At 42.2% G+C, this 17,084-nt stretch overlaps 1 protein-coding gene across 2 annotated transcripts in view; it reads right to left on the reverse strand.

Moving 5' to 3' along the window:
- Window positions 1-1,102: 1,102 nt before the first annotated feature.
- dapp1 (dual adaptor of phosphotyrosine and 3-phosphoinositides) overlaps window positions 1,103-17,084 on the reverse strand; it is a 54,319-nt gene continuing 38,337 nt past the window's right edge. The window contains exons 3-9 of one of the 2 annotated variants that reach the window (XM_078570068.1): window positions 16,668-16,801; window positions 11,542-11,672; window positions 11,408-11,455; window positions 8,373-8,435; window positions 6,183-6,268; window positions 5,617-5,704; window positions 1,103-3,337 (exon numbers count right to left, since the gene is read on the reverse strand). In XM_078570068.1, the coding sequence (XP_078426194.1) occupies window positions 3,308-3,337; window positions 5,617-5,704; window positions 6,183-6,268; window positions 8,373-8,435; window positions 11,408-11,455; window positions 11,542-11,672; window positions 16,668-16,801 (580 nt within the window). In that variant the 3' untranslated portion in view covers window positions 1,103-3,307. The remainder of the gene's footprint in view (window positions 3,338-5,616; window positions 5,705-6,182; window positions 6,269-8,372; window positions 8,436-11,407; window positions 11,456-11,541; window positions 11,673-16,667; window positions 16,802-17,084) is intronic. The other variant, XM_078570133.1, reaches the window with a different exon arrangement.

A 17,084-nucleotide genomic window follows, 5' to 3' on the forward strand; every position in this document is an offset into this window, starting at 1 on the left:
CCGTTGATCTGCATAATTTCAAGCTACATTTTTGTATTTTGATAGCCACGCTCAGCACATAGTACACTGACTCAAAGTTGTAGGTTCAAGTCTCACGCTGGAGACTTGAATCAGAAAAATCTAGACTGAAGCTTTGGTGCTGCACTGTCACAAAGGTACTAGCTTTTGAATGAGATGTTAAACTGAAGTCCAATCTCAAGTAGATGTAAAATTACCACTGTAGAGCAGGGGAGTTTTCCTCAGTGTGCTGTCCAATGTTTTGCTCTTCTGAATAAACCAATTAAACTAAATTAACATAAGGGACACTGCAAAGAAAAACTAATCTTACATCAAATTAAAACGTGGTTAGAGGTGTCTAATGTGGTGCCCACCAAGCCAACAGACACCAAGTGCTCCCTCTCCAGGGACACCCGGCTGCAAATGTAGCCACAGAAGAAGGGCAGACAGTCAGGCCAGACGACCCCCTCGATCGCCCGCTGCCTGGACCTGTTGATGGCCAACTTGGCCAGGCCCAGATTCACGAGGAGATCCTCCTCCCTCCCTCCCTCCCTGCCACCTCCCCCCCGCCCCACCCCCCCGCACTGGGTGCCAGGAGCATGGGACTGATGTGCAAACAAAACACAAGTAAAAGGTTTTTCAAAAAACTGAAAAGGGAGTGCAGCCTAATGTCTAATGTTTTTATCCCTCAACAGCACAAAAAAATGATCACACTGCTGTTTATAGGTTCTTGCTGTGTGCAAATTGGCTGCTGTGTTTACACTGCATTATTGCAGTGACTACACTTTGAAAGCACATTACATATAAAATGTATTGGAATGTACTAAGGTCCTGAGAGGTGTACTATTTATAAATGCAAGTCTTTCTTTTACTGCTGAATATTAGACCCTCATACCCCCATTTCCCTACATGGAGGATATCATTCAAACTGTGACCATCTCCAATAATCACGTTGCTAATAATTAAGAATTGCACTGAAAAGTTTTACTTAAAAACTGCACATGTTTGAGAAAATCTTGACCTTTTTATAAGTTCCCTAAGTATTAAAGCTACTGAAACAAGTGTGGCATTGTAGATGGTGTTATTTTGAATAGTGAAATTAATACCACATACAAAATTCCAGTTTATTTGTAACATTACATACTGTAACATTTTAAAAACTGGACTAAAAATTAAGAAAACTCAAGTTGACATAGACTTCAGGTCTTTAGAATATTGGCACTTTTTATTGCCCTGCTTGTATAACAAGTTAGAAACAATATTGGAATTTTCTTAATAACATTGCTGAAAGATTCAATTCCATCTTTTTTTCTACACTGACCAGTTAAGTACTTAAAATCTAGGTTATTCACAGAAATCTGGGAGGAAATTAGTCCTTGCCCAATATTTACTTAAGTTTCTCTACACCTGTAGATGTTGTGATGGCAAATGTTCAGATAGCAAAAGGATATTTAATATTCAAACCCTAACCCTTCACCCTTAATGATACCAGACTATTTTCAAGTGAACACTGATTATTCCTGTATCACTGCCTTTGGTTTGGCAGGATCCCTCTCTCTCTCTTTCTTTCTTTCTTCCTTCCTCAGACAGAATAGTGCTGGCATTGTGACAACCGTTGGTGCAACTTAAATACAAGTAAAACCCCTTAGGTAACAAAAAAAAAATCTAGCAATACCAACCTGGTCTTAACTCAGAAAGAAAACCAGTAGGAAACAGTGTCTTACCAACCATCTTCACACACAGTAGTTACAGCTAGGTTAACTGAACTATTTGCAATTTCTAGCATCATGAATAAAAACAACACTCTGAAAAAGAGCACCCCATCCATCTTTGATACAGGCATGGGTTTTGCAAAAACAGGCAGCCATAGCTGTTATTTTAAGTTAAAATTGTTATCCCATCTAAATCTGTTCCAGCAATTATTCAACAAACGGCATTTTATTTTTCGCTGGCATTTCCCCACAGGAATCCCCGTCACTGAAAACATCATAAAACTGCAGTGATTGAGCTGGTGGTGAGCACATCAGAGAAAGGAAAAACACAGTTGGCATTTAAAATGTTTTTTTAAAAATCTACCACTCTTGCTTTGTTGTCTTAAAATAATTACATTTCAATTCACAAATATTTGCATCAGAAATATCTTACAATAGTAATAAACCAGCATATTAGGGAAATAGGAGATGCCAAGAAGCTCTTTGTTAATCTGTTCATGGGATGTGGGCGTCGTTGCCTAGGCCAGCATTTATTGCCCATCCCTTGTTCAGAGTCAACCACGTTGCGATGGGTCTGGAGTCACGTGTAGGCCAGATTTCCTTCCCTAAAAGGACATTAGGGAACCAGGTGGGTTTTTGTGACAAATCTGCAATAGTTTCATCAGACTTTTAACTCCAGATTTTTATTGAATTCAAATTTCACTATCTATCATGATGGGATTTGAACCCAGGTCCCCAGAGCATTACCCTGAGTCTCTGAAATACTAGCCCAGTGACAATACCACTACGCCACCACCTCCCCTTAAATAACATCTGTAAGAATGTAGCCAAAGAATTATTCCTAGATTAAGCTGTTCACTTTCCTTCCATTGCAAGTGGTGGTTTGCACTTGGAGTAGAACCAGCAAGGGGTGTGCATGTTCCAGGTAGCATTTAAACACATATATCTTCATACTTTTCACCATTTTGACTAACTGTACCTACATAAAATTTATTTATAGCATAGAAATAGGCCTGTCCTGGTGTTTGTGCTCCATACAAGCCACCTCTCACCCTACTTCCTCTCTGTACCAGCATAACCTTGAGCTATTCCTTTCTCATTTGCGTGCTCATCTAGCTTCTCCTTAAATGCATCTCTGCCAGGGTACTGAGTTCCACATTCTCACCACACACACGGGTTTCTTCTAAGTTTCTCTAATAAGGTTGTGCCTCAGTCTTCCTTTTGAGAGAAAAGAGCCCCAACCTGTTCAGTCTTTCTGCACAGTTGTAGCCTCTCTGGTATCATTCTTTCTCCAGCGAGTCTGTATCCCTTTTAGTAATAAAAAGAACCGCACAGTACTCAAAAGTGTAGGTTCTAAGTTCAACATCACTTCGTTTTTTTGAATTCTATTTCTCTAGAAATGGCCCCCAGTGCTTTGCATTTGTTATAGCTTTGTTAGATCTATGTAAAACCTGTGCTCTACTTTCAAAGAATTATAGAAGGAAAACTAAAGCATAATTAATGGATTTTCCTTCCAAACTTCTCCATTTGTCGATAAGTTTCTTATCAAAAGCTTGGGTGTCTTGTATCACTGGAGATGGTCATTCTTGATTTGATTTTTAACTTTTTGATGCTTTCTTCATTTGAGTCTGAAATCAAAAGGAGAGAAAAAAAATAAAATTGTTGTACAAAAACAAAACACTGCAGATGAACGGTCACCGACCAGAAATGATAACTCGCTTCTCACCACAGATGCTGCCTGCTACCTGCTGAGTATTTCCAGCATTTTCTAAATTAGAGTTTATGGCTGGTTTGCAGCCACTTCCACACTGGTGTTGAGTGACCGACTTTTGTACCTATTGATGCACAAAACAAACAAGCTTTCTCCACAGGATATATTCATAATCTCCCAGAACCATGTCGCACATTTCATATTCTCATCAATGGTGCAGGACAGGAGTGTCAAAAATAACCAGAAAATGTGTAGAATGTGGGCCTTGCACAATCTGCCTACTACTCTCTCTTTCCGATGAAGTTTTAAACCTGCACTTGAGCGCCATGATCAGATGACAGCTAGTTACTAAGCTTCACCGGTCATGAAGGGGCAAGGAGGCTTGCAGCTGCAACATGTCATTACCCCCCTCACCTGAGCCTCAACCTGGTATCCAGAACAGCAACTAGTTTCACATTACACAATTAAACCTGGTGTCTTTTCTCTAAAAAATTTACACAAAAACTATGTTGTTAAAAAGAGGGTTCGTGGAATTTTTAAGAACGTGGGAGAGGGGCCTCAGAAGCAAAATGGTTCAGATTCTTTATGTACAGAATAGTAAAGGCACTTCAAGCCCTCTCTGCAAATGCTGAAGTAATACTTACGGAAGGTTTGTTACCCACTCTAACCTTTTTATATAATGCAACTTGCGAATTCATATATCTGACACTGTCTATAATTCAGCTGACTTCGACCAGTTCTTACAGACTAGTCAGCATGACCCCTACAATGGCCAGTTAGTCCGGGCTAATTCTCTCAGGATGTGATCCGGAAGCAAAGAATGACACAGCACAGGATGAGGCCATTCAATAGCCATCCAGCTGTTCAGCTCTATCTCAAAGACTCCACACTCAAGTCTTGGCAGTGGGGCACGGAGCGGGCAAACTCCTTGCCCTTTATACTGTAGACAGACTCAGCTATCATCAGCAGTTGGGAATTCAGAACGTTGCAGGTGGAACTGGTAAATTATTAAAATAAACCTTTTTTTTTCCATTCATTCTTGGGACGTGAGCATCTAATTGTCATTGAGTTGGTGTCGAACCACCTACGACAGAGTGGCTTGCTAGGCCATTCACATCGGGGTCACGTAGGCCAAATTGGGTAAGGACAGCAGATTTCCTTCCCTAGAGGACATTAGTGAACCAGATGGGTTTTTAAACAACAATCCGGTAGTTTTTATAATCATTATTAATAAAGACTAGCATTTTATTTCAGATTTGTTGAATTTAAATTCCTCCGGTGGTCAAGATAGGATTTGAACATGCTTCTCCAGAGCATTAGTGCGGGCCTCTGGATTACTGGATCACTATGCTACCATACCCCTCACAGGCAAGTATGCACAATGCCCAACTATACCTGTCTGTCAGAAATACAGCGGGAAGAAAAAGGTGAGAGAACTGAAGCAACTAACTGGCCAATTCACAAGAAACCCTGCAAAATGAGAACCAAAGTTACAGATGCTGGAAGTGTTCTGATAAATGTTTTACACGCTCATAATTATCACTTAGGAGCGATGTCAAGGCCCTGGAGAGAGAGTGGAGAGGAGATTTATTAGAATGGTACCAGGGATGAGGGACTTCAGTTATGTGGAGAGACTGGAGAAGCTGGGATTGTTCTCCTTAGAGCAGAGAAGGTTAAGGCGGAGATTTAATCGAGGCGTTCAAGATCATGAAGGGGTTTTGATACAGTAACCAAGAAACTTTGCAGTGTCAGTAACCAGAGGGTAGAGACCTAAGGTAATTGGCAAAAAAAATCAAGAGGTGTGGTGATGGGAATTTTTACACAGCAAGTCGTGGTGATCTAGAGTCTACTGATAGGATGGTGGAAGCAGATTTAATAACTTTCAAAAGGAGAAGTGGATGATTACCTGAAGGGAAAATAAATGCCACTCTGATTTTGTTTGGATTTTGGAACAGCATCATGTTAGAATTGTTGTGATATAACTAGGACAATCTGCTCTAACCCTGTGAGCTGCCCTGAGCTGCAGCTGCATGTTGACAATAGCTAATCGCCCTCTTCAAATCTCAAAACATTCACTGTAATTATTTCTATTTTGAGCAGTAGATGCCATTCCCAAGATTTAGAAAGCTCCCAACAATGTCACCATAGTAGGGGCTCTTCATACTCAAAACCATTCAATCTGAAATGGGCACTTACCAGTTTCCATCGTATTAACTTGATCCATTCATCAGCTTCAACTCCTGTCTTTGTACACATGTAATACGTTCTTTCAGGAAATACCAAACTGTAAAAGGAAAGGAACATTCAGCAACACATTTTTGATACAAATTTTAGACTGATGATGCATGTTTTGTACTGTGCATTAGGATGAAGAATTACAATGTCTTTTTTTGTTTTCTCGTGTTCAATTCTAAACGCAAATAACATTCAAGTCAGCAGATAGCAGTTTTTGTTAACAAGAAGAAATTGGTCTGCTTTAAATAAAATGTTTGACTGTTTTCTCTTAGCTCTGCACCACTCTACAGCCAAGTAGATGCAGCTGATAGTCGCTCTCAAGATGGCTTAAGGAGCTATGCAAGAACAGCGTAGGTCGATTGGGCGCAGATATTTCTTTCTCTTCACCCTTAGTCTCTTTAATGAGAGTCGAGCCCCGATGGAAGTACTGAGTACATGGAGAAAGCATGGAAGAGAATCACCTTCATATCAGGTCAATGGACAGGGAGAGAAAAGAGAAAGAAAGAGTGTAATTCGATATTCCTTACCAGAAACAATTAATCTTTTCTTGAGAGTAGTCAAATTGTATCCCAGTACATTCTGTTAGATCCAAAGTCTTAATTGGTTCTGTAGACTGCAGAATAAAGAAAAGAAAAATACATTTTACACAGCTATTACTTTACCAATTAGTAGGTATTTCATAACAAAAACAAGAATAGCTGGAAAAACTCAGCAGGTCTGACAGCATCTGCGAAGAGGAGCACAGTTAACGTTTCGAGTCCGTATGACTCTTCAACAGAACAAAGGAAAAATAGAAAAGAGGTGAAATATAAGATGGTTTAAAGGGGGTTGGGACAGGTAGAGCTGGATAGAGGGCCAGTGATAGGTGGAGATAACCAGAAGATGTCATAGACAAAAGGACAAAGAGGTGTTGACGGTGGTGATATTATCTAAGAACTGTGTTCCTCTCCGCAGATGCTGCCAGACCTGCTGAGTTTTTCCAGGTATTTTGTTTTTGTTTTGGATTTCCAGCCTCCACAGTTTTTTGCTTTTATCTTAGTAGATCCCTGATGTCAGTTTTGCATAACACGTGGCTGAAATTTAGAGTGTTACATCTGGGTCTGTGCCTCAAAGTAAGTTGTAAGGTTGCAATGTCTTCGAGCAGCAATGTTCTAAATTGTAGCACAAGGTCGTAAAACTGCAACAATCATTTTCTGATTGAACAATTGTGTAACCTAATCCCTACATACAAAAAAAGGGATTTAAAAAGTCTGGGAAGTACTTCAACAATATGCAAGGTCTTACAAACAGCAATGAGACAAATGTCTTTGATTTTTTTTTTGTTTTCTTTACTCTTTCATGGGATGTGGATGTCTCTGGCTAGCCCAGCATTTATTGCCTATCCCTTTGAACCGCTGCAGTCCCTGTGGTGTAGGTACACCCACAATGCTGTTAGGGATGGAGTTCCAGGATTTTGACCCAGTGAAGGAACAGCGATATATTTCCAAGTCAGGATAGTGAGTGGCCTGGAGGGTAACTTCCAGGTGGTGGTGTGCCCATCTACCTGCTGCTCTTGTCCTTCTAGATGGTAGTGGTCGTGGTTTGGAAGGTGCTGCCGAAGGAGCCTTGGTAAATTCCTGCAGTGCATCTTGTAGATGGTACACACTGCTGCCACTGTGTGTCAGTGGTGGAGGGAGTGAATGTTTGTGGTGGCAATCATGCAGGATGCTTTGTCCTGGATGGTATCGAGCTTCTTGAGTGTTGTTGGAGCTGCACTCATCCAGGCAAGTGGGGAGTATTCCATCACACTCCTGACTTGTGCCTTGTAGATGGTGGACAAGCTTTGGGGAGACAGAAGGTTAGTTACTCGCCCCACAATTCCCAACCTCTGATCTTTTTTTTTACATAATTTGTTTCAATTAGTGATGTAGTTTGAGGAAAAAGGTTTGCCAGAAGAACTCCCCCTTCTCTTCTCTAAAACAGTTGGGATATTTTACGTCCACCTAAGAGGGCAGATGGTGCCTCAGTTTAAAACCTCATCAGAAAGATGGCACCTTTGTCAGCGCAGCACTCCCTCAGTACTTACATACATAGAATTAAATAGAATGTACAGCAGAGAAACAGGCTATTTGGTCTAACAGGTCCAGGTCAATGCTTATGCTCCGCACAAGTGTCCTACTGCTGTTCACCTAACCCTAGAGTGTCAGCTGTGACTCAGTGGGTAGCACTCTCACCCCTGAGTCACAACGTTCTGGGCTCAAGTCCCGCTCCTGGACTCAAATACAAAAATCAAGGCTGGCACTCCACTGCAGTACTGAGGGAGCACTGTACAGTCAGAGATGCCTTCTTTCATTAAACCAAGGCCCCATCTGCCTGCTCGGGTGAATTGTAAAAGATCCCATGGCACCATCTCCAAGAGCAGCAGGGATGTTAGCAACGTCACAAAAACTGGTTAGTATCATACTGTTTGTGGGAGCTTGCTGTGCACAAATTGTCTGCAGTGTTTCCCACATCACAAAAATGACCTACACTTCAGGAAATACTCATTAGCTGTAATGCACTTTGAGACGTGCGGTTGCCGTGAAGAGCGCTATATAAATGCAAGTCTTTTTTTAAACTATTTTTCTAATCAGCGTATCCTTCTATTTCTCTCTCATGAATTTATCCAGCGTTCTGTTAAATTTGACTTTTTTTAAAAAAAAAAGTTAATAAAATGCAAATTTCTTTCAATACTTAACCATTTTGTCCTTGAAATACTTCAGTTCATTTCTATGTAGAATAAACCACCTTGTTTTCCAGCTCTGAAAAAAAAAGCAGAGAAAGAAAAATAAAGCAATCATTCATCAAAATAAAACCAGTCAACCCTCTGTGGGCTATAGGAAGCCTAAACAAAGCAGATTCACTGCCCTTGCAGCTCACTGTTGGGTGACTGGCTCACCTAAAGGACATGTCACATCCGTCATTGGCGGTCCCTCTGAAAAAGGACCAGGGATGGATCAGGTGACTCTATTTAGATAAGCAGAGGGAAACATACCAGTTTCTTCTGCTCCTTAGTACTTCACTCATTCATTCATGGGTGCGGGCTTGTCCATAATTGCCCTTGAGAATCTAATTAAGAACTGCCTTCTTGAAGTACTACAGTCCGTGGGGGTGACTTCTTTTTGTACGTAGTGTTTTGCTCGGTCGTTTCGGAGGGCTGTTAAGAGCCAACCACGTTTCTGTACGTCCGGAGTCACATTTAGACTAGACCAGGTAAGGACAGGTAAGAATTGCCTGGAGGACATTGGTGAACCAGTTCAGTTCTTACAACCATCCAGTGGTCTCATGGTCACTATTACTGAGGCTGGCATTTTAATTCCAGAGTTACTCAATTAACTGAATTCCAATTCACAAACTATCATGGTGGGATCTGAATGCACATCTCCATATTATTATTATTAATCCTTTGGGTTAATAGCCCAGTAGTAATAACCAGTACCCTACTGTGTTGATGCTTGGGCAGTGTTGGGAGGAAGTTTCTAAGCATTCTACTTAAATAAACAGTTGCGTCCATATGGACAAAAAAAAGTGTGTACACTCTTTTAAAAAAAAAGACACTTCGAACATGAGGCAGAATTTTACGGCTCGGTTGTGGCGGAGGTGGGCAGTAAAACGCATTCAAAACTCTATCGACTTTGACAAGAAGGGACAATGCTGCCAATGAGGGGGCATCAAATTCCACCCATGGTGTTGGATCTCTCCGTGTGTCAGAAACACTGCCGTCTTGAAATAAAATTACCGTTACATCATTTTACACTTGTCATCACCTGGACCAATCATACCCTTTGCTCCTGGTTTGTAATATTTGATACATTTGAGCTACTACATTTACCTGTCCTGCTTTTGTTAACCTTCCTTTCTCAGTCCTAATAAGAGATCTCCAGCTGAAACATTAACCTATCGAATTACAGAATATCGCGGCACAGTCTGAGGCCATTCAGCCCCATCTCTTTCAGGGAGCAATCCAGTTTCATCTCATTCTCCAATTTCCCTGCATTTTTTTCTCCAATTCCCTTTTGAAAGCTACTATTGAATCTGTATCCATCGCCCTCTCAGGCAGTGCATTCCAAATCCTAACCACTCATTACATAAAAAAAAAAGCTCTTCCTCATGTCACCTCTGGTTCTTCTACCAATCATCATAAGTTGATGCCTTCTGGGTTACCTTCCTTTCTCAGTTTGCTAACTGACGCATTGTCCAGTAGCTCCTGCATCTTTTCACCTCTTACGGTGAAGTATCTTAATACTGTCCTTGAATAACCTTGTCTCACTGGTGTTCTAAAAGTACACAACTTTCAGTTAGTTCACTTATTTTTAAGAATCTGGGAATAATTAACTTTAGTGGAATGTATGAACTCTGCTGGAGTGCAGTTTGTAATTAAAAACTCTTTGTAAAGTTAGCACCATCTTGCACACTTCCTCAAAAGTCCATTTGATTCACGTTCTTTATTGTTTAAAGCATTAAATCAATTGAGACAACCTGATGCTCAACCTTTGATCAGCTCAGTTGGATAAGGAACATTCCAATGAACAACTGGTGGTCCTGGGAAGCTTACAATAGAATGATACAGCACAGAAGGAGGCCATTCAGCCCATCATATGTTTGCCAGCTCTTTGAAAGGGTATCCAATTAGTCTCACTCCCCCTGCTTTTTTCCCCCAGAACACTGCATTTTACCCCTTTTCAAGTATTTATCCAATTCCCTTTTGAAAGTTATTCTTGAATCTGCTCCCACTGCTATTCCAGGCAGCACATTCCAGATGATGGACCCCCACTTGTGCTGATACTCTTGGTAGGGAGCACAATGGCAGCACAAGATGCACTGCAGGAACTCACCAAGGTTCCTTAGACAGCATCTTCCAAACCCACAACCACTACCATTTATAAGGACAAGGGCAGCAGATAGATGGGAACACCACCACTTGGAAGTTCTCCCCTAAGCCACTCACCATCCTGACTTGGAAATATATCGCCGTTCCTTCACTGTCACTGGGTCAAAATCCTGGAACTCCCTCCCTAACAGCACTGTGGATGTACTTACACCACATGGACTGCAGCGGTTCAAGGCGGCAGCTCATCACCACCTTCTCAAGGGCAATTAGGATGGGCAATAAATGTTGGTCTAGCCAGTGACACCCACATCCCATGAATGAATTTTTAAAAATTTAAATAAATCAGGAACTTGCCTGCCGTCTGGGTGTAGCTTCCCGTTTGTTCAAGTGATTAGACATCCCGGGCTGTGCAACCTGTGATTTCCCAACTATGAATAACCCCATTTGTAGCATCAGCTCACTCAGAAAATGCTTCCACTATCCTTTCAGGTGACGCCTTGCAGATCCTAACAACCTCTGAGGGAAGGAATTTCCCCTTATTTCCCTCTAATTCTTTTGCCAATTATTTTAAATCTCTGGTTACTGACTCACTTGCTGGAGGAAACAGTTTGTCTCTACTTGTTTTATCAAAAGCCCCTCATTTGTTTTGAGCACCTCTATTAAATCTCCCCTTAACCTTCCCTGCTGTAAGGAGAACACCACCAGCTCCAATCTCTCCACATAACTGAAGTTCCTCATCCCCGTTATCCTCCTGGTAAATATTTGCTGCGCCCTTTCTGAAGTCTAATGATTAGCCTGAAAATCTGGTGCCCACACAACGGATAGTTGGAAAATTACATCATCCTGGAAAGTTACATCATAGCTTTAGAATGTCCACACACTATAAAGAATATAGAACGTTACCTTCACTCTGCCTCCCTGTTTCGTAAGGTATCCTTCCTTCGTGCCCAGCTGAAAGACGGGGAGAAATGGTTAGGGGGATCCAGTCAGCGTTTGTGCCTCGGTCAAAAGCTGGAGTATGGTAAAAGTGCACTCACCGAACGAGCCTCGGAAACGAGATCATTTTTTGTGCGTCCGGACTGCATGGCCGTGTGAACCCGGACAGACTCGTAAATGGAAGGCTCTTCTACTTTCCGAGGATATGGAGTTTTAAGTATAAGGAGCGTACCTTTGTTGAATATATTAAATATATATTTTAAAAACTCAATAGTAAATTAAAAAGTTACATTCGAAATGCAAGTGCTTCTTGGTTGCCTCTCCCCAAGCCGACTCTTCCTAAAGAAGGAGAGACTTGGTATTTATGCAGCGCTTTTCACAATCACCCAATTGTTTCAAAACGCTTTACAGCCAATGAAGTACTTTTGGAATCGGAATCACCGTTTAATGCGCAGAAAACACAGCAGCTAACTTAATGCACATAGCAAACGCCCACTAGCAGAAATGTGACAATGATCACATAATCTGTTTTTGTGCTGTTGACTGAGGGATAAATATTGGTCAGGACACTGGGAGAACTTTCTCTGCTCTTCTTCATAATATGCCATAGGATCTTTTGCACCCACCAGTGCAGACAGACAGAAATAATATTTCTGTCTGCTTTAATATTAAAATAATATTTTAAACTGCAGGCTGTTTAATATTTCATCTGACAGACAACATCTCCGACAATGCAGCACACCCTGAGTAGTGCACCAAAGCGTAAGCCTTGATTTTTGTACTCAAAAGTCCTGGACTAGATCCTGAACCCAGAGCCTTTCGACTCAGAGGCACTACTGAGCCACAGCTGACACGTAACCTGAAGCTTTTGCACAATTAGCTCGGGAGACGTTTATAATTTTTTTGAAGTTATTCACATCATGAGTTATTCAGAAAATTACAGCTGGAGTTATTAAGCGGTTACGTGTTTGCACAAGATTACTTTGTCAGCTATTTTAACAATGGCGCTATAATCTATATTAAAAATAAATGGGTTTACAAAGCAACCACTGAATTGGCCTTGGGGCATTACTGTGGTAAGGCTGTAGAATGTGGTTTTCAGGCTTTAATAAGCAGGACACAGCACAAAACGTAAATTACAAGCAGGATTGCTTGGTTGAAAGCCTTTTCATAGCTGCGTCGCATACTCCCATTTACAGTATCCAGGAGAGAGTCTGAATTGGATGGGCTTTGTCCTGGGGACTAGTGTTTCTCTGAGCTGGTCCTTTTGACAGAACGTCATGAGCTGCCCTAGTACACAGAATGCTCTCCTGTGGGAGCCGTGCTCAAACCAGCACACTACAAAAGGACAAGTTCAGCAAGGTCCACACTCCCACGGCAAGGAAACATTGAACACCTCCTCAACAAAAATAAGAATACCTGGAAAAACTCAGCAGGTCTGGCAGCATCTGCGGAGAGGAGCACAGTTAACGTTTCGAGTCATTGAACACCTCCTATTGGTTGGGCTCCAAGCAGGCAGGGAGAAAATGTTTGCTCTGGTAAGTGGGTCGGTAACCATGGTGCATTAATTTAAAATAACTGCAAGAAGAACTCGAGAGAAATGAGGAGACGGAGAGGGCGCTGGCCTAATCGAGATCAAGCTACCTGAAAAAGGGGGTGAAATCATATTCCATAGGAACTTTCAAAACATATACTTAAAAGGGATTTAATTTGTAGAGGATAAAGCTGGGGTGTGGGATTTAATTGGACAGCTCTTTCTAAGAGCCAGAATAAGCACAAGTGGCCTCCTTCTATGCTGTAAGATTCTACAAGGACCATGGATTCACAGAATCTGATTCTAAGTCCTTGCAGAGTGGCAGTACAAATTAGAAGTGGGACATGCTTCATTGCTTCAATCCACCAAGCTGCACAACCCACTAGTGGGCTTTCAGCCAAGTTCACAGGCTCACTGATTATTTCTTTTCTCTTCATTCTTTCATGGGATGTGGGCGTCGCTGTCAAGACCAGCATTTGTTGCCCATCCCTAATTGTCCCTTGAACTGAGTGTCTTGCTCGGCCGTTTCAGAGGGCAGTTAAGTGTCAACCGCATCGCTGTGGGTCTGGAGTCACAAGTAGGACAGACCCGGTAGGGACAGCAGATTTCCTTCCCTAAAAAGGACATGAGTGAACCAGATGGGATTTTACGACAATCGACAATGTGGTTTCGTGGTCAACGTCACAGACTAGCATTTTATTCCAGATTTATTCGCTGAATTCAAATTCCAACAGCTGCTGTGGTGGGATTTGAATCATGTCCCCCAGAGCATTAGCCTGGGTCTCCGAATTACTAGTCCAGCGACATTACCACTACGCCTCGTGTCTTCATGTTTAAATCCACTGCAGTACCAGTCTCGTTCTGCAGTGAAAAACTGAGTAAGGCCATTTACCCTGCAAGCCTGTTCCGCTATTCGATCAGTTCATGGCTGATCTGTATCTTAGCTCCATTTTCTCACCTTGATTCCATCAGGTTCCTAGCAGATCATGATGACTTTTTTAAAAAAAAAAACAATTTCCTCATTTAATTCATCAAGCGTAACTCAGAATTAAGTATCTCGAGTATAGCACATGACCATTTTTGAAAGTGGGATTTGGGGAAAGGCAGTTTCCTCATCAGCAGAGGTAGAGACATTGGGGGTAATTTTACCAGGCTGGCACAGCAGTAGGTGCCAGCCAGTGGTCAGCAGGTAGCACTCCAACCTCCGAGTTAGAAGATTGTGGCCTTCAGTCCCGCTCTGGAGGCTTGAGCAGATAATCCAGCTTGACACTCCGGTGCAGTACCGAGGGAGGCTTACACTGTCATAGGTGCCATCTTTCAGATGAGGATTTAAACCAAGGTCCTATCTTTCTGCTCAGAAAGATCCTATGGTGCTAATTTGAAGAGCAGCAGGGGAGTTCTCCCCTCAGGTCCTGGGGCCCAATATTCATCCTTCTGTCAACATCACTAAAAAAACAGATTATCTGGATCATTATCACATTGCTATTTGTGGGATCTTGCTGTGCACAAACCGGCTGCTGTGTTTCCTGCATTGCAACAGTGACTACATTTCAAAAGTACTTCATTGTCTCCAAAGAGCTTCCCTTTCTTAAACAGTATAGCACAGCAAGGCCAGCAGCTGGATCATGTCCAGTTGTGGTCCAGTGGTGATGTTGGTGACTTTGCTGCCCAGTGCACCAATTACCATTTGGACACGTGTGTGTGAATCGGGTGGGGCGGTGGGTGGTACTGACTTCTGGGACTAAGCATCTGTCAACACGAACACTCAGTATTGGAAGAGCTAAATTGGAAATTTACCCTGTAAAGCATTAAAACAAGGGGTGGAACTCTTCTATATGGTTGATTTTTTTTTTTATCATGAATGTCAAAATGTCTTTGCACTAAATTCTCACGTGTGTTACTTAATGAAGGTACCGCGGGGGAGTAGTTGAGGTGAATAGCACAGATGCATTTAAGGAGAAGCTGGATAAAAACATAAAGGAATAGATCAGGCAAGAGGAAGGCGGGTGGAAGGTGGCTCGTGGAGGGTGGGGAGGGGGGCCTGGGCCAGATTCATGGCTGAATGTTCAGAACCAAAATCACCCAATTGTCACAGTGCAGTCCTGTTTCTATGGTGTAAGTTCTACGTAACTTTATGTAAGGTGATAATCCCTTTAAACCGCACAGGTTAATAAGTTCAATATAATAGAAACATAACAGTTAGATGCAACTGTGCATTAGAAACCCCTTAGCCCTGCCCTGTTTTCTGTCACTGGGCTGCATTTACCGCCCCATGTAAGACTCCTAAGAAATGCGTACGTCCAACCAATTTGTCAGCTGCAGACTAATAATTGCCAATGCAGCGAGAAAATAAGTAACCAACCTGTTTGCACGTAGCTTTCTGTGTCATGAAAATAACAATTAACTACAAAATACTTTGTTGTCTAGTCGTTGTTGTTATTTAGGAAAACACAGGACTGGACACACAGAAACAATGAGTTAAATGACCAGTTAACCTGCTACGGTGACGTTGGCTGAGGGGGACATGTTGGTTAGGGGACACCAGGGAGAACCCCTCTGCTTTTTCGGCAGTGCCGTGGGATCTTTCACATTTACCCGACCTGGGATTTAGACAGGCCCCTCAGCTTTAATAATCTCCATCAAGGGATATCCCAGGAACATCACACCCAATCTCATTGCTGTGCTGTAGTGTTAGCCTAAACAACAACAACAACTTGCACTTATATAGCACCTGCAGCATAGGTGGATTTTAAGGAGGGTCCTAATGGAGGAGATTGAGGAGGAGGAGAGGTGGAGACGTTAGGAAGCGAATTCCAGAGCTTCGGGCCCAGGCAGCCGAAGGCACAGTCACCAATGGCGGAGTGATTAAAATGGAGCACGCTTAAGGAGTCAGAATCGGAGGAGCTCAGTAATCTCAGGGGGACATAGGCAACATTTCCTGTCGGTTTTTATTTTTGGAGCTTGTGGCCTATTCAAATTTCTTTTGTGCAGCCGCGCACGCACAGTAACTTAGAAGAGCCCAACTTGTGCACAGCCTGTGTGCGGACATTTGGGTTGTAGAGGTGGAGAAGGTTACAGAGATAGAGGGGGACAAGGCCATGGAGAGATTTGAAAATCAGAATGAGAATTTTAAGATGGAAACCTTGCCAACAGGGAGCTAACGTAAATCAGCAAGCACAGAGGGAAATGGTTGAACAGAACTTGGAGAGAGTCAGGACATGGGCAGCAGGATTTCGGATCAGCTCAGGTTTCTGGGGAATAACTGTAATTGGGCATTATCAATAATCTTGATCTTTAAAAATGTTTCAGACTCAATAGCCCCTCCCAGCAGTCGTCTGCTCATCCGACTATCTCTGCTAATGTTAGTTCCATTCCCTCGGGCTCAGTAATGATTCACAGACCAACCATGACCCCCCCCCCACCCCCAATTGTTATAATCTCTAAAATACGACTAGTGATGAAAAGTTTCCATTTCATAAAAACTTCATGGAAGGAAATGCAATTCTATAATGATGCAGGTGTGAAGGAGTGAATTGCATTACCCAGAATGAAAATGAAGACCGCAAAACACAAATTAAACATTTACAAAACGGTGAGAAACTGTGACAGACTGTAGACAATAGCCATTGATAAAAGCCTGTCCGATTTATAGCAGTGTATTAGATGGAATATCAAAAGTCCCTGCTAAGTCACCTGTCTCACTTCCGATAAGTGGCTGATTGGCGAAATGACTGACAAATTCCGATAGAGAGTGAAATTCATTAAACCCGAATTTAATGGAGTCTTTGGTGCACTCGATCTGGAAGTGTTTGACGGAGTCTTTGCCTCTGTAATGGGAAGATTTGTACTGTTACATGAATGATTATTACAGAGTGTCAACTTTACAGCCTGGTTTCCAGCTCTCCAATTTCTCTAGACATGTTGGCCAAAGTTGCTGTTTGACATGATTTCCACTCTAGCTCTTGGCCTTATAGCATCCAGAAGATCCTTGTTGTAGATTTGTATGGTGGATGCATTGCCAGCATGAATCTGATGTCAAGGTGCAGTCCAGGAGAGCTTAAGATTTTTGCCTCCATGGAACGTGCACATATGCACCACATTAACAGGAGG

Source organism: Cetorhinus maximus, chromosome 1 (genome assembly GCF_964194155.1).
Source record: "Cetorhinus maximus chromosome 1, sCetMax3.hap1.1, whole genome shotgun sequence".
Taxonomy (NCBI): domain Eukaryota; kingdom Metazoa; phylum Chordata; class Chondrichthyes; order Lamniformes; family Cetorhinidae; genus Cetorhinus; species Cetorhinus maximus.